Source organism: Eleutherodactylus coqui, chromosome 10 (genome assembly GCF_035609145.1).
Source record: "Eleutherodactylus coqui strain aEleCoq1 chromosome 10, aEleCoq1.hap1, whole genome shotgun sequence".
Lineage (NCBI taxonomy): Eukaryota > Metazoa > Chordata > Amphibia > Anura > Eleutherodactylidae > Eleutherodactylus > Eleutherodactylus coqui.
This window is the reverse complement of record NC_089846.1, coordinates 111537521-111560471: the sequence shown is the minus strand read 5'-3', so window position 1 is coordinate 111560471 and position 22951 is coordinate 111537521. Positions and strand designations below refer to the sequence as shown.

The following is a 22951-nucleotide window of genomic DNA, read 5'->3' as shown; positions in this document are numbered from 1 at the left end:
ACCATGGAGACGAGGACGCCAGCAACGGAACAGGTAAGTGAAAAACTTTTTATAACTTCTGTATGGCTCATAATTAATGCACGATGTACATTACAAAGTGCATTAATATGGCCATACAGAAGTGTATAGACCCACTTGCTGCCGCGGGACAACCCCTTTAATGACCCTGTCCTTGGAAAGCCTACAGCCCCAGAGCAGGTCCATCCTGCCAGGTGAAGGAACAAGGTGTGTCATGCGCTGGACTACAAAAATAGTGACAAATTATACTAAAATAACCCTTTATATCCCGTCCAAAAACAGCACATATAGCCGTAAAGCGAGCTGCTGCATGAGCGCCGCGGCCGGCTGACGTCCCAGCTCTGATTACCACTGCGACCCGTGTTCCCTCAGTGATCCGCTCTCCGGGTGTTCCTCAGCCGCGGCCTCCGGATCCGTGTGATCCAGGGCGGGTGTGGCAGTCGCAGAGTCCGTGCTGTTGGCTGCCGCCTCACTATCCCGCACCTGCTGCTGCTGCTGCTGCCGAGGACACAGGTAGGAGAGTGTACCCCCTGCACTATACTCAGCCGTGACACCCCCGAAATGTACATGGTATATCCTCTGCTTGCTATAATGTGCGCTGCATGGGACTGTACTACTCTAATCCATAGGTGAGTATAAGACTGGCTCCCTTGCGTTCTGCCTCATTTATATACATGCAAAAAGTTATGAAGAGGGAGGACGAGGAACAGGGGAGCGAGGAATAGAGGAATAGATAAATGGAAGTGTTGGCCTCGGCTATGTGAGCTATACGTGCAAATGTCACATATATATGGGGACCGTGTGGGATGTGAGGCAGGTGTGTTGGAAATGTCACAAATGCACTTCTAGTAAAATGACGGAGACGTCTTCAAAAAATAAAACTTTTGAAATTCGTACATAAAAATGGCTGTAAAGCAAAGGCGCCGTTACCAGGAGCAACCGCCGCCATCTTGGCTCTTGGCATTTCCAGTGCAGATTAGTCATCTGTTTGCAGTAAGGCGACAGCCTCAGGTTTACACCCCCTTCCCGCCCGAATGTAATCAGTCTTTTACGGTACAAGACGTTATTTTCTAAGGCTGCGCTGTGACGCTTCCCCCATAAACCCCGACGTGTTGTTGTACGTGTCGGCGGGGCGGCGGCCGTCACACGTGTCGCCTGCAGTCACTCTGGGATCCCCTGAGGGTGAGGTGTCTCCCATCACACGTTCTGTATGGAGGCCGGAAGTGTTGTCTGTAGTTCGCACCTGTCACGGATGTTGTGGGCCTGCGGTCGCGCTCCGGTTTATTGATGCAGCGACTTCACGATGCGTTAGAACATGATCCGCAGCTGTTGCGTGTCTCTGCTCCGCAGCCTTTGGGCGCCTCGCCCTCCGCAGCCTTTGGGCGCCTCGCAATTCCGCATCAAAATCCGCAGTTAGAGCCGCAGATTTGGGTGTGGAATTTCACAGCAGAATTGTGTCCTGCGGTCTAATTTTCATATAGGACAGAACGTTCCGCCGCGGCGTTGTAGAATATGTCCTCCTGTGGAATCTTCAGTCCCAAAATCCGTACCGTTAACATGCGGATTTTGGAATTGAAAAATAACAGAATGCTGCCAGAAATTCCGCATTAAAATCCGCAGTTAGCCGTGTGGAATTTAGGGACGGCGTAGTCCGTAACGCTGTGGCGGAATATTCCTTCCCATGTAAAAGGTCCTTAGAGGACTTTTTGCACGTGAACTTAAAACGCAGCTTAATCTGCTCCGTAACCTGCAGATTTTGGTGCAGAACTTTAGGCCGGTTTCACGCGGCTGAGAATCTCGTTCGCACATGAATTAAAGCGTGCAAATGTGATTCGTGGATCTTCTGTCATTCCACAAATCTGATCCACCGGTGGACATTGGGCTAGCAGAGGAGGAAAACCGGACCCGAACGCAGACCTGAACGAAGCCTCACCTGTATGATGAACCGTTGACGAGCCCTCCGCCAGTAGTGGTATTCTGTATCAGTATGTAGTAGGCGCTGGCTGCATTAGGTAGACCTGCAAGCTCCAGTCTGCCCCTCTATATATCTTCCGTTGGCAGGTCGGAACGCCCCGGCCCGTTCTTTATTCTTCTGCGCAGAGATGGTAAATGTCCTCCGGTCCTCTAAAACCCTATAGTGACGGCTGACCTCCCCTGTGTGGTGCTATACGCTAGCGGACAATGTGCGGATTAGTATTTTACATATTGTTCTTCTGCAAGTTTTCATAGATTGCTCCATAATCTTTAGTTTATAGGATTTTTATTGTGTACTAGCGGGTCTACATTATGTAACTGGTCTTTGTGTGCGGTTAAAAACTTTGTTTGCTGCTGATATAAAGCCAATATAATAAAGTATAGTTCGTTTACGGCGAGTAAAGAAAAATGGCCGGCCTGTTATGTGCGGAAATTTTAAGTCTCACCAGCGGCGTCCCGAATAGATTCTGATTAAAGAGATTGTCTGGTTAGAGGACAGCCCAGCTCCAATAGGACCCTTGTACTAAAACAATAAAGTGAACCATACTTATCCCTCCGCAGCCATTGCAATCCAGTGCTGCAGCTCCGCTGTGGTCCTGGTGATTGCTGTGATGATGTCACAGGAAATAAGGGGACCGCTGCAGCCAATGAGAGGTTGCAGCATCACTGCTCATTCTCTGGGCAATGGCTTTCACATCCTGCGCACCGTGATGCCAGGAGGAGTTGAGGAACGTGACGCTGCATCCTCTCATCGGCTGCATCGGTCACCTGATTTCCCGTAATAGCGTCTGTCACAACAATCACTGGGACCACAGCGGGGCTGCAGCGCTGGATCCCAGTGGCTGTGGAGGAGTAGGTATAGCTCACTTCATTATTTTAATAGAAAGGGTCCTATTGTAGGGAGGGTGACCAGAAACTTGATAAACCATTTAGGCCAGATTCACACGAGCGTATGCTCATTTGCTCCACGTTTTGTTTGTGCATCGGGCATTGCGTATTTGCATGCGCAACAGTTTTTTTTTTTACTGTACTTTCTTGCATGCGCTGAAAACACGCACCAAAATGGCCAATCACGTGGGACGTTTGGCGCAGATTGCGCCGGTGGTTTGGTCGTACATAAAGAACGGACGACAGAAATGTAATAGTCTAGGTATACGGCTCGCTATAATTCATTACCAACGCTTTCCTTGTCTCGCCTTTCTCTCTCATTGACATCTAGGACATACCATGAGGATTAGCCTCACCCACAGCTTTCACTGCTGGTATTTCCGAGCCGCGGCGCCGGTGACGTGGAGCACAGCGCACGCAGCATAAAGGAGTTGTGTCGTCTTGAGATCTGAGTGTTCCTGTCATCTGTGGGAATAATGACCTTTGTTATAGGAAATTGTAAAGCTGCTGGCAAACACAAGTTTCACGTTTGCAGTTTGTACGTATCAACACCCGAGAACATGTGCTACTCATGTATGTAGACTGCGCTCTCGCCCTCTACTGTTCACATACCGGAACTGCACCGATGGCAGCACTTAGGCAAAACCACACATTCTCCCAAAAAATAATAGTTTAAAAAATCACAGGCTTACTTTGTCCATTTGAGTCTATTTTTTCTTTGGGGATAAACTGTAATTTTGATAATCCCATACAATGAACCAAGCTCCTCCGTCTCCCCGTGTGAACGAGGTCTCCACTTTTAGCATATACTGCTTTTAGCGACCAAAGCAGTCACTGTAATTTATTAATATTTAGTGAAAATGATTTGCTAGGTCTATAAAAAGCCTCAACAAACCAAAGTGACGAGAATCGTTTTTCTTGCAAAATAGAAAAAAGTACAATTACTGTTTTTTTAAAGTGAATATCTGTTTTTGGGACCAAATTTTGTCCTGGGACTAGAGAGAGCGGTTATATTACCTGTTGTTTGTCTTCTAAGCCAATGCCTCTCACTTATCCACCGCTACCGGTTCCCATTTTCGGGTTGTCCAAGATGGCCGACTCAGTCTTCAGACTATGTAGTCTCCACCGTGCGTTGGTGGTGTTACTCTGCACTAGAGCTACAGTATACAGCCTGCATTAGGTCGCTAGGGAATCGCAGCGATCTTCTTGGACAGATGAAACCAGGATTTGGAATTGGCCGATTGGGGGAACATCGGCTAAGAACGATAGCGGGTAATATACTCTCCCACTTCAGTCCCGCCATAGAATGTTATCCTAAGACCTGAGGGTTGCTTTAAGAACCTCAGAGTCTTCAGATTTGCTTGAGGGGGTAACTAGTTTGAGCCCCGGTCTCCTGGAGACATCAGCCTTTACTAATGGAACAAGGTTATTTGTTGAAAAGGGAATGTTTTCAGTCAGAGGAGAGAGTTGGCACATAGGGTTGCCACCCAGACGGTAATTCACTGGCCTGGCCGGTATGTTGCCCTCCAGGCCGCTGGCGGTATTTTTTTTCACTTGCCATATTACAGGCCGGTATTTTTGAATACCAGCCCGACCGCCCATCTGACACCAAGGCTGGTATTCTTAGTGATTCCCAACTCGGGTGCCGCAGCTCCTCGCTGGTAATCACACTGAAGGGGGGGGGGGGGGGGGTCTAATACTCATCTACCACCATGGTTCCAGCGCACTTGCGGGTCCCTGTCGCTCCTGCAGGCTGCCGTGATGTCCTCCGTGCCGGCAAAGCTTGAATTCCCCACCTCCAGCAAAGATAATGCTCTGATTGGCTAGTCAGTGCCGGCGTCAGTCAATTAGAAGCTGGCGCTGGGTTTACCAATCACAGCCATTCAATCACAGCCATTCAATTACATCATTGAATGGCTGTGACTGGTTAACCCAGCGCCGGCTTTCATTAGCTGGCGCTGGCCAATGGCACATGGCTGACCTGGTGCCCAGGTGAGAGACTAGATCCAGTAGACTCCGTTGGTCCTGGTTCATAGAGAACAGTTTTCTTTTCAATAAAATCAGGCGGTGACCCTGAAGGCCCTATGGGTCTAAAACAGGGGTCCCCAACTCCAGTCCTCAGGGACCACCAACAGGTCATGTTTTCAGGATATCCTATAGTAAGAACACCTGTGGCAATGTCTGAGGCATTCACAAGAATTACATCACCTGTGCAACACTGAGGAAATCCTGAAAACATGACCTGTTGGTGGTCCCTGAGGACTGGAGTTGGGGAACCCTGGTCTAAAAGACCTGCTTACCTCAGGTGCCTTTAAGCAGTACAACTGTTGGGTACATTAGTGCCGACAGCCGTACCAGCGACTATAACTCATGTGCTTTGCACAGGGGCAGTAGTCGATCAAATGAATAGCAGCGGAGCTGCCGGAAAACATTCCAGCCCACCCGCCTCTGTTTACAGCAAACAGGCAGTCGTTCATAGTTGAAGAACTGCTAAACTTTTACACGGGCGGCTGCCATATCGGGCCGTGAAACTCAGCCTAATGTCGCTCTCGCCAACATGCAATGTCCCCATAGCTGCGAGGTGTTTTCATGTTAAAACCACCCTCGCATCACTTCGGGGAAGTAGCGATCCTCCGCCGTGGCTAAACCGATCGTGGAGGATCGCTGAGGGTTTCCCATTGTTTTCAATCGGTAAACCTTGCATCGCACCTGCGCTGTGCCGCCCCCGTTGAAAACAATATGCGAGGCGTTCCGAGGGAATGCCCAAAGACAGCACATGCCACGATATTTTTTCCCACACCCCGATGCCGGACAAAAAAAAACCGCTCCTGTGTATGAGCCTATTCAGAAGAAAGACGTTCATATTCGTGCAAGATTTGCGCATCTCGCAACGCACAAATGTTTTGCGTTTTGTTTTTTTCTTTTCCCTTCCTCCATGGCCGTGTGAAAACTGCCTTACACGGGCTGACAGTTGCTTGGTTTTTACTTTTATGCTATAAAAAACTAATTTTAATTATTTTTTTCTCCGCGCCCCGCCGGCGGCTGCGTGTACACGGGACGAATGCCTGAACTTGCCAGATAACTTAACCATTAATCGCCCCTCGTAAAGATGCCTTTGTTCTCTGACTAGGATGCACTCCTGCTTTTGACTACAAAGAAAAAAAAATAAAAACTCCCGCGCTTCACCTGTAGTGGGCGCCCTCGGTCTGAGGTCTGCCGCAGGGCGGTTTTTGCATGTAATTTGTTTTCAGTCAAAACTGAGATTTGGATCCGAACGAGCGAGAACCTTTATATCGGCCCGGGTGCTGGAAAACTGCAGATTTTAGAAAGTTTTTTTTTTTTTTTAAATTGGAAACAGACAGCGGGGGTCTGTCATCCCAGACCCCCAATAGCTGTAAGCAGCGTTTACCCATACACTTATGTAGCATTGCATGAAGGTAATTCAACTGATCCATGTATCGCTGGGCACACCTGAGGGGCTCACTACTCTGGCTTATAGAGGACTGATCTGCACATGGGGCGCCCCCTACAGGATGATCATCCGCTTCAACGGCTCTCGATCAATTAGATCAGTACTGCTAGATTAATTACAACTCCATGCCATTTGTTAGTGAAGGAGGCGTCCCGTCCTGATGTCGGCACGGCCCGATACATAGTTTGGCTGACTCCAGTGATGTCTGTCTTTAACCTCTTCTTACTTTTAGTTCCCAGAGCCGTGAATGTGTCAAGTGGGCGGTCCTTACTGCTCATGCGGGATGTCAGATTTAAAGGGGTAATGCTCATTCGCATGCTGTGTTTTACTGTCCCATTGAAACCAATGGGCGATGTGTACAGAGGAACATGAAACGCTAGGACCTCGCTCATGGATGTGACTATTCATATTTGTGCGAGATTTAGGAGTTTTGCAACATTTTTTTTTTACTCCCCGCTCTGTTTCATAGCGTTTTTACGTATCTATCGCCACCCATATGCAATGTATTAAAGGGGTTGTCCCGAGGCAGCAAGTGGGTCTGTACACTTCTGCATGGCCATAATAATGCACTTTGTAATGTACATTGTGCATTAATTATGAGCCATGCAGAAGTTATAAAAAGTTTTATACTTACCTGTTCCGTTGCTGGCGTCCTCGTCTCCATGGTGCCGACTAATTTTCGCCCTCCGATGGCCAAATTAGCCGCGCTTGCGCAGTCCGGGTCTTCTGCAGTCTTCTATGGGGCTCCGTGTAGCTCCGTGTAGCTCCGCCCCGTCACGTGCCGATTCCAGCCAATCAGGAGGCTGGAATCGGCAATGGACCGCACAGAAGAGCTGCGGTCCACGGAGGAAGAGGCCATCTTCAGCGGTGAGTAGAGAAGTCACCGGAGCGCGGGGATTCAGGTAAGCGCTCCGGTGAGCTTTCTTTACCTCCCTGCATCGGGGTTGTCTCGCGCCGAACGGGGGGGGGGTTGAAAAAAAAAAAAACCCGTTTCGGCGCGGGACAACCCCTTTAAATACGGACCGCGTTGCATACTCTGCCCATGGAAAAGAATAGGACTCGCGCTGCGTGGTGCGCCGAGATATAGAGCATGCTGCCATCTTTTTCACGCCCATGTTGACACGCTCATGTGAACTGATCAATGATCTATCTTCTCCATTCACTGCGTGTGACGCCGACGTGCATCGCTTGTGTAATAGGCGCCAGAATCCCAGCCGTGTGAATTAGCCCTTAGGCGGTATTCGTAAATGTGCCCCTATATGTGCTCAGCGCAGCCCATCAGAGCGGTGACCTCAGCGGTGCTGGCACGTCGCCGCTACAGCCAGCGATCCCCGGGCACACGGCGATGGCAAGAGAACGGAGGAAGACGCGTATTGCTCTGTTTTCTATTATCTGTTTGTAAATAAATAGTTATGTGGCTTTAAAATCCCTTTGATATATTTTTCACCAAACGACAGAAGCCGTGCCCCTCGGCGGGCAGGAGAAGGACTGCGAGATGCAAGCACTAATGTGGTGAGCTCACAAATGGCAACGGTGCTGATATGCGGGGTTACGCAAGCCGTTAGTCATGGGAAGTCCCAGTAACCTCTGGGTGAAGGTGACTTCATGTTTGCTTAGTCTAACCGATGGAACGCTTCCCATACTGGAACTTCAGGAAAAATGTTTGTATGTTTCACAGGAGAGGTGATCAGTTTGGGTCTTACCTCTCCGATCCCAATAACGAAGGCCCTGTGTCCCTCTCCATTACAGGCTCACTGCACCCCTGCAGTAAGGAAGACATTGAATGGGAGTGGTGGTCATGCCCGGTGCCAGCGCACTCCTACTTGGTACTGCCGAGATACTTGACTGCTTGTACTCTATTTGTCAGCTGCGTTGACATGAATGGAGCAGCGCCACACATGCATTGTGGGTAGAGATGAGTGAGCATACTCGCTAAGGACAATTACTCGATCGAGCATTGCCCTTAGCGAGTACCTGCCCGCTCGGAAGAAAAGGTTCGGCTGCTGGCGCGGGTGATAGGTGAGTTGCGGCCATGAGCAGGGGGGAGCGGGGGGGAGAGAGAGATCTCCCCTCTGTTCCTCCCTGCTCTCCCCTGCAGCTCCCTGCCCGCTGCCGGCAGCCGAATCTTTGCTCCCGAGCGGGCAGGTACTCGCTAAGGGCAATGCTCGCTCATCTCTAATTGTGGGTTGCGCAGTGCTTTTTCTTCTGCTATTGTGAGCCAGATCTGCACCAGATCTTCAATAGACCATTGCAGTGAGTGGGCAGAAAACCTGCGTATTGGGGCGCCGGGGTTTCATCAGGCCCATCTGTTCTTTTTTGCATGAGAAAATACACTGTGTATTTGGGCACAAAAAAACATGCCGTGGCGACCTTATAATGTACCCCATAGTGGCCGCAGTAATAATAGGATCTCCCATAGTGGCCCTAATAGTAATAGAGTCCCTCATAGCGGCACCAGTAGTCAGTGTTGCCTATATTGGCCCCAGTAGTAAGTGACCCCCCCATAGTATTTCACCCCCTGCCCCCAGCCCCCATTGCCCTCAGACCGGGCAGCATACCTACAGGCATTCTACTTCCCTAGCCTGAGGGTCCAGTGTGGCAGTGCAGTCTGTGACCGGTGACCTCTCCACTAGGTGTCTGCGCTGCATACAGGTCGGCAGACATAGACCCCGAGGAGGAGGGATTAGCGGTCAGACTGCACTGGCGCCACTAGTCCAGAACTGTAGGCTGGGTGAGTAGAATGCTGCATGGTGGCGGGCCGGATTCGGCCGCAGTCCTTGTGCTTGACACTTATGTCCTATTGGGTTAAAGGATGCGCATTCCTTCAGGCTTCGGAGTCTGTGTTTGCCGTACACAAATCAGCACGCCTTGTGGGCGCAAAAACTTCAGTAAAATAACCAGACGCGAGCGCAAAAAAACTCTACTCATTCCACAAATACGCAGCGCTCAGGCGTACGTAAATACGCATAGACCCGTGTGAAGCTGTCCTAAAGGCGGCCACAGGTCAGTGCAGTCAATGGAATCCAATGCATCAGATGGTAGCACCAGCCGGACGTGAAAACGGCGTCCGATATACGCTCGTGCGAATAAGCCCTCATTGTCAGAAAGGTTTTCCTAATTTGTGTCTTCTCCATTTCATCCCATTGCTTCTAGTCTTTTCTTGTACAAATGTGTATCTTTGCAAGATACACATTTCCAGATCCTTTAACCCCTTCCTGCTAGATGACGTACATTTACGTCCTGGAGCGTCAGGGTATGTATGAAGAGAGATCGCGGGGCGACCTCTTCATACAAAGCGGGCGTCAGCTGTTTAATACAGCTGGCAATAGCTGCAATTGGCCATGTGGCCGATCACGTCCATTAACCACTTAGATGCCGCTGTCCAATCTGACAGCAGCATTTAAATCCCCCAATTTACAGTCCCGTACGCCCTTCCCCTGCGGTGAGATCGGGGGAGCCGTGCAGGTGTCATGGCGACCGGGGGCCTTCTGAAAGGCCCAGGGCTGCCTTAGGAGACTGCCTATCAAGCCATCCGTGTGGGGAGCGATCAAAGCATCGTGTCTTGTAGTCCCCCAGGGGGGCTTAAAAGAAAAGTGAAAATAAGATCAATAAAGTTTTATTAATTGTAAATAAAAGAAGAAAAAAAAGTAATAAAAGTTTAAATCACCCCCCCTTTTGCCATATCTACAATGAAAAAATCTAAATCCTAAAAGAAAAATACATATTTGGTATCGCCGCGTCCGTAAAAGTCCGATCTATCAAAGTAGTGCGTTATTTACCCCGCATGGTGAACGCCTTTCCAAAAAAATAAATAAAGAACGCCAGAAATGCACTTTTTCAGTTACCCTATCTCCCAGACAAAATGCAATAAAAAGCGATAAAAAGTTGTATGTATTCCGAATTGGTACTAACGTAAGCTAATAATGAGCCCTCGCACAACTACGTCAACGGAAAAAGAAAAATGTTATTGCACACAGAAGATGGCGGCAGAAAATAATAAAAAAAAATTAAATGTCTTTGAAAAAAAAAATAGTACCTTTTAAAAAAAAAAAAAAAATTTGGCAAGTTTCTGCACAGTTTTTGTTGCAGTTTGTGTGCCGAAGAAACAAGACGCACTGACGGTGGAATGTTGTTTATTTATTTATTTTTTTTCATTTTACTCCACTTAGAATTTTTAAAACGTTTTTCAGTACACTATATAATACGTTAAATAGCACCATTGAAAAATACAACTCGTCCCGCAAAAAACAAGCCCTCATACAGCGACGTCGATGGATAAATAAAAAAGCTACGTTTTTTTTTTTCTTTCTAAGGGGGGGGGGGGAGGAAAAAACAAAAATGGGGAGGGGGGGCGGGGGGAGGAAAAAACAAAAATGGGGAGGGGGGGCATGTCATTAAAGGGGTTAATGCTGGGTTTACATGGTGCAAATTTGCTGCGGTTTGCCATTGCATATCCACACTGCGGCAAAGCTGCTCTCACAGGGTGGAATTTTTCTGCACTGCTACAGCGCGGAATTGCAGCTGCGGCGCTGTTTTAGAATATGCAGCACGTCAATTCTCTTGGATTTTCCACAGCGCTTTTTTTGCCCATAGCCACCACAGACGCAGCAAAATCCGCTGCAAAAGTAAAAAAGTGGTGCGGAAAAAAACACTTGTGGATTTTCCGAGCTGAAAAATTGGCGGAAATACGCGAGCCAAAAAGAACCTTTGAAGCGGCAAAACCACAACAGAAAAACCGCCCCGTGTGAGCCTAGCCTTACCGTTCCTCATAGGACATGATTTACAGGCCACTCACCATCTTGGTTACTCCTCTCTGAACTTGTCAATGTCCTTGTTTTTTTTTTTTTTTGAGTGATTCTGTTCAACAGACGCCCATTATAACCTAGGGGAGCGCAAAAAAATGGTATTGTATTTGCATGTAACTTCATGTGAGTGGGGTGCGATTTTAATATTTTTTTAATTTTTTTTTTTTTTTTTTTTTTTTTTTTCTCCTTACTTTTGAAATATGCAAACTTCAAAAAATCTTTGAATTGCAAGGGTGATATCCGTCTGAGAAATGTTGCACTCGCTTTTGCAAATATGATGCGAAGGAAGCCTGAGGCTGGGTTCACACACAGCGGAATCCCGGTGGAAATCTCGCGGTTTGGCCACAGGTTTTGAAGCGGTCTGGCCGCTCGCTCTTCCGCTGCAACCGGCGCTCCCATAGAGGAGAGCGTGGCCGCAGCGTAAGAAGAAAAAAATTAAACATGCTGCGGCCGGCAAATTTGCGCCGAAGCACCGGCTTCTGCCAGATTTGCCGTGACGGATTCACCGTCCCGTTTGGACGAGATTTCTGACAAATCTCATCCACAAGGTTGGCTAAATAAAGAAAAAAAATAAAGAATTCCTATGGAGCGATTACTGTTTAGCTGTTGACTCAAGTTGGAAGGTTTACTTTGATCTATGTCCCTTCTCCAGTGTGCCAAGGTGTGTGTGCCCGCGCACATCCTGTCTGCACCCACGGCAGGTGGAAGGGCTTAGAGGGCGGAGCGGCTTCATGCTTTCTTTGGTCAGGTGTGCATGAGACGCTGGGAAAGTGTATTCGAGGCGGATTCATTTACATTGGCAGCAGCCCTGCAGGACGTTGGTCTTAGGCTGCATCCGCACGGGCTACGATGTGAAGCCAATGGGTCCTTTCACATGAGCGATGTCTTGTAGCCCGTGCGGATGCAGCCTCGTATGAAGGTTTTGTCGCTGCTTTGTAGTTTTCCGGTTCTCGGAGAGCAAGAAGAATCTTCATGGTGTAAAGTCTGAAGAAGCCAATCCAGTGTTGTACGCTGACCAAGCTAACTGTCTGATCCGGTTTACACATTAAGGGCTTATTCACATGGACGTATATCGGTTGGATTTTCACGCCTGGCTGATATACGCTGCCCCTCTCTGCAAGGCGAGGAGGTGGGACGGGGCAGGAGCTAGTGCGCTGAGCTCCCACCCCCTCTCCGTGTCTCGCCACGGCTTGCAATGGGAGGGTTGGGATGGGCAAACAGTGGCAGTGGCGGGCGCTGAGAGTTTATTAAAGCTACACATTGCTGCTGTAGAGCTTGTACGTTTCTGGCCTCGCCCCTGTTGGAAAGAACTTGTTAAAAGTGCTGTGCGCCCCTCACAAATAGTCATCTGGGTAGTCACGGTATTCACACAGCTGAACTAGGACCGTCGGTCAAGGCAGAATGGGGCTTATTAGTCGGGGTACAGTGACTAGATGACTATTCGTCAGCCTGCAGACATTTCAGAACAATTTTTTTTCCCTCTTGAGGCCCTTTTACATGGAACAATTATCATTCAAAAAATCGTTCATTCAGTCTATATACAGCCGATGATCAAACGATAAATTGTTCACTTTTCGTCTATTTTATGCAGACATAATCATTTTTGGCTCATTCTCTAATCGTTCGGCTCAAACACCGCTCTCTCTCTGGCGCTTATAACAGTAAATGTGAAGGACTGACTAATTTCTCGTGTGAACGAGCCAACGATGTATGTGCCTGTATAAGCAGGCTGCCCGAGCGAACTGACCTCGTTCATCCATTCATATGAGAAATGGTTTGGTGTAAGCGGACCCTTAGATTTCACCAGGGATTTGTCTAGAAAGTGTTAACAAGCTGTGCAGCACTAAGAGGTCCGTATAATATAATGACCGGATCCCGCACCGGAGCCCGGCCGGTGACCCCATGTACCTGGCATTTCTTTTTGTGTGCATGTGGCCTTCTGTACTGCGGATGGTCCACACAGTGAGCCATCAGACATGCGCAGTACAGATATATATATTTTTTAAACCCCTTCTTTTCCCGCGTCTTTTCTGCTATGTCATTGACTTCAATGGAAGCTGTCCGTTCATAATTCGCTCAAAAGTAGAGCATGCTGCGATTTTTAAATGTATTTATTTTTCCTTCGCCTTTTTCCTACGTGAGCGGAAAGTGTTGATTGATTTCTGTTTGTGTGTAGGAGAAAGCACTTTTCCCATAGCATGCTATGGAAGGTACTTGCTGCGGAACCCGGAGGCGGAGGCTCGCTCCAGATACTGCAATGCAAATCTGGCCGTGTGCAGCCGGCCTATCGTGCAGATCTGAATGCTGATAAAACAGTTTGCACCGATTCAGGGTTCGGGGTCTCCAGCGCAGATCCGGTGTGAAATGCTGTACGAAAAAGGTCATGCATGCAGGTAAAAATGCCAGCCAGGTGCAGGAAAGAATGGACCCATCTATAGTGAAGGGGTCTGTTCGGCACAGTTTGGCTCCATTCTGGAACGGATGCGTTCATCCAGGGGATTCTGTGTTCTTGCTCCCATAAGAAGCAGGGAAACGGATTCTGTAGCGCAGATGTGAATTTGGCCTAAGAAAACATCTTATCTAATAAAACAACATCTTGAAGAAAATAACGAAAAGCTACATCTACGCAGACAGATGGCGACGAACATCTTCTGTAGGTGAATGGAAAGAAACCCTCATCCTGTTACATTAGCTAAACCATATTTCTCTCTAGGCTGCGGCGGAGTTGCTAGGATATATACCATCTGTCACTAGAAGAATGGAAATTGTTAAATAGATAAAACTAACATTATCCCAAAACGTCCTTTTTTTAATACACTTTTGGACATTTCCAGTGAAAGGAATCACAACTTCAGTTTCAAGACTTTTATTTATTGGTAAGAAAATATATAGAAAAAGTAGAAAACCCTTATAAAACCCACACAGGAGGCATAAAAAACATAGATAAAATAAAAAAAGTACTTTTATAACTTAGAAATTAGAGCCGAGGGGGTATAATAAATTAGTATAGATATTAAAGGGAACCTGACGCCCCCGTACAGCACCATAGCTGGGAGAGCAAAGAAAAGCAATCGTGAGTTTGGCATTCCGTCCTTACTCTGTGCGGGATAAATATTGTGGTATTTTAACAGTTCGGGCTTTTACATACATGGTGATACCAAATTTGAGGGTTTTCTTTAAATTGCTTATCGGGGCAAAAATGGAGAATGGTGTTTTTTTTTTGTTTAATTAATTTTACTGTTAAACTGTATTAGATATCTTTTTTTTTTTTTACACGCAGGTTTTTTATAAGCAGGTTTCATTGCTATAAGCAGGTTTCATCACCAACACAGAAAAGGGTTCTTTACTGTAAGGCCTTATTCACACGGCCGTGACGGGCTCCGCAAGCGGAATACCACAGCGGAGTCTGTCACAGCACCCCCCCCAAAGACCCCATACTTACCTCTGGATCCGCTAAGCGAAGTCCGGCATGACACTCCGGCATGCATGCGCAGTACAGCACATGCGTGCCGGCAGTGTCACGTGACACGGCCGTCGGTGGGCGCGGCGCATATTCACGCTATGCTTCCGCTGTGCTACAGCAGAAGTATAGCATGACGGGCGGCTTCCATTGACTACAATTGACTAAAAAGATTTTGAGCGATTGTTTTGCATAGGTGGTCTGTTCTCTGCATTCAGCTCCTTTGTTCTGCTGCGGGGCTGCAAGCTGAATACAGTGTAATCAGTGCTCCCATGGAGAATACAGCGCCATGGACAGCAAACGCAGCATGCGGTCTGTTATCGTCTCTCCAGCTGAATGATGGATTTTATGCCCACCTAAAAATCATCGTTCAGCCGAAGAGTAAAAGATGGGAGCAGTTACACACAACAATTATTGTTCAAATGATGGCATTTGAGCGATAATTGTTGTGTGTAAACGGGGCTTTAGTTTAAGGCTATTTCCACACAGAAGTATTTTAGTCCGTATTTTGCATCAGTATTTATATCCAAAATCCGGAAGCAATGCTAACTTTCCATCACACTTTCTCTTTTCAGCTTCTACTCCTGGTTCACAAATACTGATGCAAAATAGTGAACAGAACACTGATGTGTGAACGAGGCCTAAGGCCGTTCTCACACCGACGTATTAAGGGTTGTTCGTGACATGCGATGCCAGTAGCCCATTGGTTTGTATCAGGCCGGTCACACCAGCGCAAAAATGATCGCAGCATGCTCTAATTACGTAGGCATACACGCCAAGATCATGCATGGGGATTGGCAGCACGCATCAAGTAGGCATGTCATTGCGTACTTGCTGTGTGCTGGGCGTAAGACTCTTACATGGCACGTTGGCTCACCTGGTCATGTGAGCCCGGCCTTATGCGCATTATTCATACAAACGCAATTTGAAAAAGATGCCAGAGACCCAAAAAATGCACTTCTACGGGTTTTTACAAAAATAAAAACGACGACAGCAAAAAATACTATTGGGAATGTCATCAAACACGAGGCTTTTTTTCCCCGCTGTGCAGAACGAGCAGTCCAGTAGTGCTACTACACCTATACCTGCCATCTAGCGACCTCCCTGAAAAAGAAAGCAAAAACTACCGTATGCCCGTAATTGCGCCCCCCCAGCCATGCAGAAGGACATCGCTATCGGCAGCAGTGTTTGACTTTCTTCACTGCTGCAGTTTTGTACTTATTGATGGACTGCTTCCATCTAAAGCCGGGCTAGCACGGGCATTTGGTTACCGCGGATTAGGTGTGTGCCGTATGCTTGTGTGACACTTGGTAACTCGCAGGCTATCAGTTACGTTGCTTTACACAGTTACTCTCACATTAGCATGTTGGAATTGCATAATATTAAGTGTAAAAAAACAAACAAAACGCAACATGTTCTACTTTGCCACGTGTATAACCGCGATACAACCCATTGTTCTCTATGGGCATGTGCGCCCAAAAGCAATTACGTCGCGTATGGGCAGCATGTATATGCGCCGTCGCTAAGTGACGGTCGGGAAAATTTAAATAATAGAAAAAGATGGACTGCCCATGACATCACTGCGTAAGGTACAATTTCGCCGCCATACGCGACGCTATGCCGGGTCACCGTTGGCTCCACCGCTGTAAAACTGCATGGCCCACACAATGTTTTACGCTTGCGGTCGTGTGAGCCCGGCCTTATAATACAAGGATATATCGTACTGGAACATTAGGATTGGTGGAGTTCGGACTTTTTGGAACCCTGGCCAAACATGGAAATGAAGGGATTGATGTCCGTTTAGGGCTCTTTAACATGGGATGAGCTGTCAGGGGCAGATGCCCCACTGGTTGTCCCAGCGATGACCGCTCCTGTGTTTTCATACATCGCTAAAGCCCCATTTAGACACAACGATAATCGCTCAAAAGATGACGCTCAAGCAACTTTTGAGCGCTCATCGTTGTGTCATGTACAGCGCAGGATGATCGCTCAAGATGAGCGATCACCGTGCGCTGCCAGCGGAGGATGCAGAAGACAAGCGAGGTGTCCCCGCTTGTCTTCTGCATCCAGCTGTTCTCCGCTCCGACTGTTATACAGCTGAGCGCTCCCAGCGGAGGATGCAGAAGACAACCGGGAACACATCCAGCTATTTTCTGCACGGAGCGCCCGGCTGTTATACTACCGAGCGCTCCGTGCCAGGTATGGAGAACACAGCTGGACCGCTCTGTTCTTCATACCCAGCCCATTATCAGGGAGCGGGATACAGCTGAAACAATAGTATGGAGCAGCGAGACGGGGATTGTTCTGGTCCACCCGCCTCCATTCTCAGTAAACAGGCAGTTCATAGATGAATGACTGCCTGTTTATACAGGCCGATCATAGGAAAGCCCTCTAACTGCTCACGTAGAGTACATGAAAATGGCCCATGGGGCGTTGGCACAGCTGGCACTGACATGGTTAACTTTCAGACATTTGTAAATGACTTTTTTTCACTAGATAACAACTGTTGTGTCAACAGCCTACACCTTTGAAGCAAACAATGGGAAGTTGTCAAATATTTACAGCACACACAGGGAGTATTGGAGGATTTGGTGTGAGCGGTAGGTGTCTGCTGAGGACTGGAACTTACCTTTACACCAGGAACTCTCGTTAGGATGGGCTCAGGACGGTCCTCTAAGCACACAGACGACAGGCGTTCGTTCGCATTTACACAGACAGATGATTTTTTTATTACTTGTTTGCCGAGGTATCATTCACGGATCTTCATGCAAATTCATTCGTACGTCATTCAAATACGAACAACCGTGACTTTACACAAGACGACTTTTGATCAACTGGTAAGCTAAAATGAAACAACTTGAAAAGTATCCCTCGTCGCCCCGTCGGTCGCCATGTTTACACTGAACTACTATGGTTTGAGTTTGCACTTTCAAACGATTATTCGTCCGATTAGTCTTCCCGTGTGAAGGGACTTAACCCTTTCCAATCCACTGACATCTTCCTACATTCCGGTTGAAGCTTGTACAGCTCCAATGTCAGAAGACGTCCGACAGGGTATTTTTACCATCTATTGCCAGCCACTCGGAGCCTCTCTGGCGCACACATACTGGCTTTAGCCAGCAGATGGCACCATTGTATAACAGCAAAAAGGGGAAAGCCTTTTAGGAAACCCTGAATCCAAAATTGGACTGGAAAGGGTTAATATAGTGAACTGGGCTAATTGGTTTTTGAAACTCTTTCCTGACCAGCGCTGTACATGTTGGGTGTCTGTTTATGGGGTGGGCTTGGGAGCAGAGCTCACTACATACACAGCGGGTGTCGGTTAGCTTTGACAGCTGATACCTGCCGGCAACAGCTGCGATCAGTGTTTACACTGATCGTGGCTGTTAGACCTTTAAGTATTGCAGTCAGTTTTGACAGAGGTATTTAAATGCCCCAATCAGGGTGTGCTGGCAATGCAATCGGGTGTATTGTTTGGTTGTCATGGCAGCCTTGGGTCTTCTAAAGGCCCCCAGGGTTGCCATGAATTATTGCCTGTTTGAATGCAGTATAATGCAATACTATGGTATTGCATTATACTGGGATCAAGTGAAGATTATGTCCCCTTGCTGCTACTCCACTGAACCCATGCCATTCTGATCGAACAAGCAAAGATTATGTCCTCCTGCTTCCTCAATGACGTTAGGGGACCTTTATCAAGCTGTCTTATAGCCCTTTGTTGCCTATAGGCTTAGTATATTGGCAGCAAACATACATTTTATTTGTCACAAATGTATATGCTCTAGGCGGTATGTCTTCACTACTTTATTTGTGTCAAGTGACGTTTATGTCCCTGGGTGACATAATCTTCACTTGATCTTTATACTGTATCAACGATCAAATGATTGAAAGTTAGTCTCATGGGGACTAAAAAAATTATTTAAAAAAGTTTTTAAAAAACTAAACGGTAGTAAAAGTTTTGTGTATGGACAGTGAGTGAATTAGAAATATTAGGCCGGGCTCATTAAGGCAAGCGTTTTTGCCTCGTGAAGCGTATCATCTGTGCAAAAGAAAGATCTCTCACTCCCCTCCAGCCGGCATTCTGGCTTTTCTATCTCTTTTCTCATGATGTCGCAAGCGTTCCGCCACTCACATGCAGTGGTAATTGCTCACGGGCGACGAAACAGTCCCATCCATTGACTCCAATGGAGACCGTCCGCTAACATAGAGCATGCTGCTTCTGCTCGTGGAATCTGCTATTCCTACTCTCATGTCTGAGCGAACCGATGAAAGTTCGTGCCTTTCAATGCACGCGTATTACCGCTTAATGTCTGCACGGACGCCAATCGTGAAATCAGCAATTCATATCCGCCCCTGTGAGCCCTGCGTTAAGGCCCATTTAGATGGGACGAATGTTGGGCAGATGATGCCCAACAGTCATCCCCGCATACACTCGCTCCTGTGCAACAGCACGGGAGATAGTATCGCTGGCTCGCTCACAGAGTGCCCAGCAGGGGAGGGGGCTGACAGATGCAAGAGATTTCTCTCATCGCGCTCCCCCGCCCCTCTCCATTCACTTAACATAGCGGCTGTTCAATACTGAACGGCTGCTATCTACACTGAACAATCAGCGATCTGCTGATCCTCCCATCGGTTATGCAGCGTAAATGATTGTTCAGTGTAAATAGCAGCCGTCCAGTATTGAACGGCCGCTATGTTAAGTGAATAGAGAGGGGCGGGGGAGTGCGGGGACAGAATTCTCCTCCAGCCGCCCCACTGTGAGCCAGCGATACTAGCACCCGTGCAGCAGCAAGAGAGCGAGTATGTGGGGGGACGAGTGTCGGCCATAGTTTACTTGACCTTCTTCCCGTCTCAATGGGCCTTTAATGGTAGTCTGTGAAAGCAGAAAAGCATACTGCACTATACAAGCTTTCATATTAAGGGGGTTTCCTTGGAAATTACTATTGATGACCTATCCCCAAGATAGGTCATCAATACCAGTAGTTGATCGTTTGGGGTCCGCCACTTGGGATCCTGGCCAATCAGCTAATCGGGCGTCTGCTGACAGCACTGCAAACACACTTCAGAGCGGAAACCGCTGCTCTGACCCGCGTAGTGGCCGACGCTTGTAACTGCAGGACGGGCTCTCGCTGAGAAATTAACGGGAGCTGCGCGTACAGCTATAAGCGCCAGCCACTACACAGGGTTCAGAGCAGCGGCACCCACCCCTGTGTATTTGCGGCACTGTCAGCGAGTGCCCAATGAGCTGATCAACCGCAGTCCTGAGCGGTGGACCCCATCCGATCAACTATTGATCCCGAGGAGAGGTCATTAATAGTATTTTCCCTGGGAAACCCCATTTTAATGTTTTTAGTGTGTTCTGGTAGTAAGATGAAAGCTGGTTTTACGGAGGTTCTCGGAACTGGAACTTCTGTGAAACCCGGCCAAAGTAGGAGGTTGGTGACCAGGGGGGTGGAGAGCTATGACAGGTTGGCGAGCGGGAGGTGGATGAGCAGGGGGGTGGCGAGCTATGACAGGTTGGCGAGCGGGAGGTTGGTGACCAGGGGGGTGGCGAGCTATGACAGGTTGGCGAGCGGGAGGTGGGTGAGCAGGGGGGGTGGCGAGCTATGACAGGTTGGCGAGCAGGAGGTGGGTGAGCAGGGGGGTGGCGAGCTATGACAGGTTGGCGAGCGGGAGGTGGGTGAGCAGGGGGGTGGCGAGCTATGACAGGTTGGCGAGCGGGAGGTGGGTGAGCAGGGGGGTGGCGAGCTATGACAGGTTGGCGAGCGGGAGGTGGGTGAGCAGGGGGGTGGCGAGCTATGACTGGTTGGCGAGCGGGAGGTGGGTGAGCAGGGGGGTGGCGAGCTATGACAGGTTGGCGAGCGGGAGGTGGGTGAGCAGGGGGGTGGCGAGCTATGACAGGTTGGCGAGCGGGAGGTGGGTGAGCAGGGGGGTGGCGAGCTATGACAGGTTGGCGAGCGGGAGGTGGGTGAGCAGGGGTTGGCGAGCGGTGACAGGTTGGCGAGCGGGAGGTGGGTGAGCAGGGGTTGGCGAGCTGTGACAGGTTGGCGAGCGGGAGGTGGGTGAGCAGGGGTTGGCGAGCTGTGACAGGTTGGCGAGCGGGAGGTGGGTGAGCAGGGGTTGGCGAGCTGTGACAGGTTGGCGAGCGGGAGGTGGGTGAGCAGGGGTTGGCGAGCTGTGACAGGTTGGCGAGCGGTAGGTGGATGAGCAGTGGGTGGCGAGCTGTGACAGGTTTATGAGCGGGAGGTGGGTGAGCAGGGGGTGCTGAGCTGTGACAGGTTGTCGAGCGGGAGGTGGGTGAGCAGGGGGTGGCAAGCTGTGACTGGTTGGGGGGTGGGGGGCAGTATCTTGTGATAGTTGTGTGTCCCAGAGCTGGGGTTGTATCTGTCAGACACCTATAACCTATCCTAGATATCTGAGCTGGGCGTACCCCTTTAATGTCCCTACCGCCTCCACAGAAAGTTATACTTAGTCTCTCCCCGACTGAAATAGCTGATAACAGGGAACAATAGTTTACATTCATCTGCCCAGCAAATGTAGATAAGATTAGGGGAAACAATAACTGCCTCTGCACACTAGAGAGTAGTAAATGGGTAACAACACGCAGGGATACATCTATGCATTAACGCTGCTGGAATAGTTCTGTTCTGCAACTTTTTCTTTCCAACTTCACCCCCCCCCCCTCCCAGTTCTGGTCTCTTTCCAGCAATTGTTCCCTATATAGACGACTGTAGTGTCTGCGCCGGCTGCGGTCCCTTCACAAATCTATACTAACACACTGATTGTCATTGCCGTCTGTCCACAAAGGGTTTTGTTACAATGTGCCAGCGGTTATGCCCACAGGCGGCGATGAGTAAAAGGGTTACTGGGATGATAAAGGAAAGTGGTCGGACAGGTAGACGCTCCCAGCAGACGTTCACTACAGCTCTGCAGATCACAGCCACAACAGCATACAGACTCTGAAAGACCCTCCCGGACCACCGGAGGCAGGCTCCCGGCTCAGGTGACCTTGGACTTTGACGAATGACCTCTGCTGCGTTCTGTCCACAAGCTCTCATGCTCCGTATTTACACAGTTAGTTTTTTCTCCTTCCCCTGGTCTTCCAGTGTTTGCTTTTCCCGTGCCCTTACTTTAGCGCTGATATCACCACATGCGGTTACCTTAACGTAATTTGCCAGCAGCATTGGAATAAACAGGGTTGTGTCGCTTTCTTTGGAACGCGTACCGACGAGTCAATATCCGCCCCCTTGGTACACAGTCGCTCGCCATATGTCATGTTCATCTACAGCTAGAAGCAATCGTTCTTCACTGACCACTTTTGTAACTCTCTTCTTTTCTTCACAGGAAGAACTGTGACGTCTGGAAGGGACCCTTAAAGACTATTGCTAGAGACAATGGGGAGCACTGTAGTCTGCTGGCAGGACTTGGACACGCAGTGAGGGGAACGTGGATGGAAATTATCCTTCATTACGTCTGGATAGCAACTACATTGAAGAGATGAAGCTGCCAAATTTCCACATGTTCCCCTCCTGCTAGCTGCGCTCTTCAAACACAAGTAGTTCCTGCTTGGAGTTTCTTCATGGTTGAGGTTTAGCAGCCTGATTTTTTGAAGTAGTTCTTGTTGCGTCGGCCATGAAGAACAGTTCGGGCACCATGCTGGACCTCAGCTTCCTGACGGACGAGGAGTACAGCAAACTCATGAAAGTCCTGCAGAGGGATGCTGATCTGCAGAAGAAGGACAGCGATCGCATCAGGTAGGACCCTCCGTGCAACGCATGACCCCAAGACCGCAGACCGAAGCTACTCGGAGATCGGATGCTGCACTACTTCTTGTAAAATAGCTTTAACCCTTCATTGCTCCACAACAGCGACATATATAGTACAATATACTTTTAACATGTCGGCTGTTGCTTGGTACAATCTCCCTTGTTTTCACTAGTATGCAATGTAGTTATTGCTGGATATACAATATTTGACCTTTTTATAGTTGTTCTAGAAGTCCTGCAACTAAAACTGTTCAAGGAGCAGAAGACGGCGCTGGATGTTGGGATCACAGGCAGTAGAAAGTATTTTTGCTCATTGCTGACAAGGCAGATTGCATTACACATGTGCGGTGCACTAAAATCGTATGCTTTCCATAGAATTAAAGGGGGGTACGGGACACTTTTGCACTTTTTCTTGCAGGGGATTGTTGATGGGGGGGTCCACTTGGTATTGCAGGAGCAGCTCCCGTTAACTTCAGTGGGTGCCGAGTACCAACCCAAGTCATTGCGCTATGGTCGGTGCTTCCTGCGCAGATGTAGTGACAGTAGAACTGAGAATCAACTGGGTTCC

General features: G+C 48.6%; 1 protein-coding gene across 2 annotated transcripts in view; it reads left to right on the top strand.

Moving 5' to 3' along the window:
• Positions 1-500: 500 nt before the first annotated feature.
• Positions 501-22951, top strand: part of LOC136580840 (synaptotagmin-like protein 2) — a 62982-nt gene continuing 40531 nt past the window's right edge. The window contains exons 1-2 of one of the 2 annotated variants that reach the window (XM_066581707.1): positions 501-531; positions 21962-22371. In XM_066581707.1, coding sequence (XP_066437804.1) covers positions 22250-22371 — 122 coding nt within the window. In that variant the 5' untranslated portion in view covers positions 501-531; positions 21962-22249. Of the gene's footprint in view, positions 532-21446; positions 21621-21961; positions 22372-22951 lie in introns of those variants that run through there. The other variant, XM_066581708.1, reaches the window with a different exon arrangement.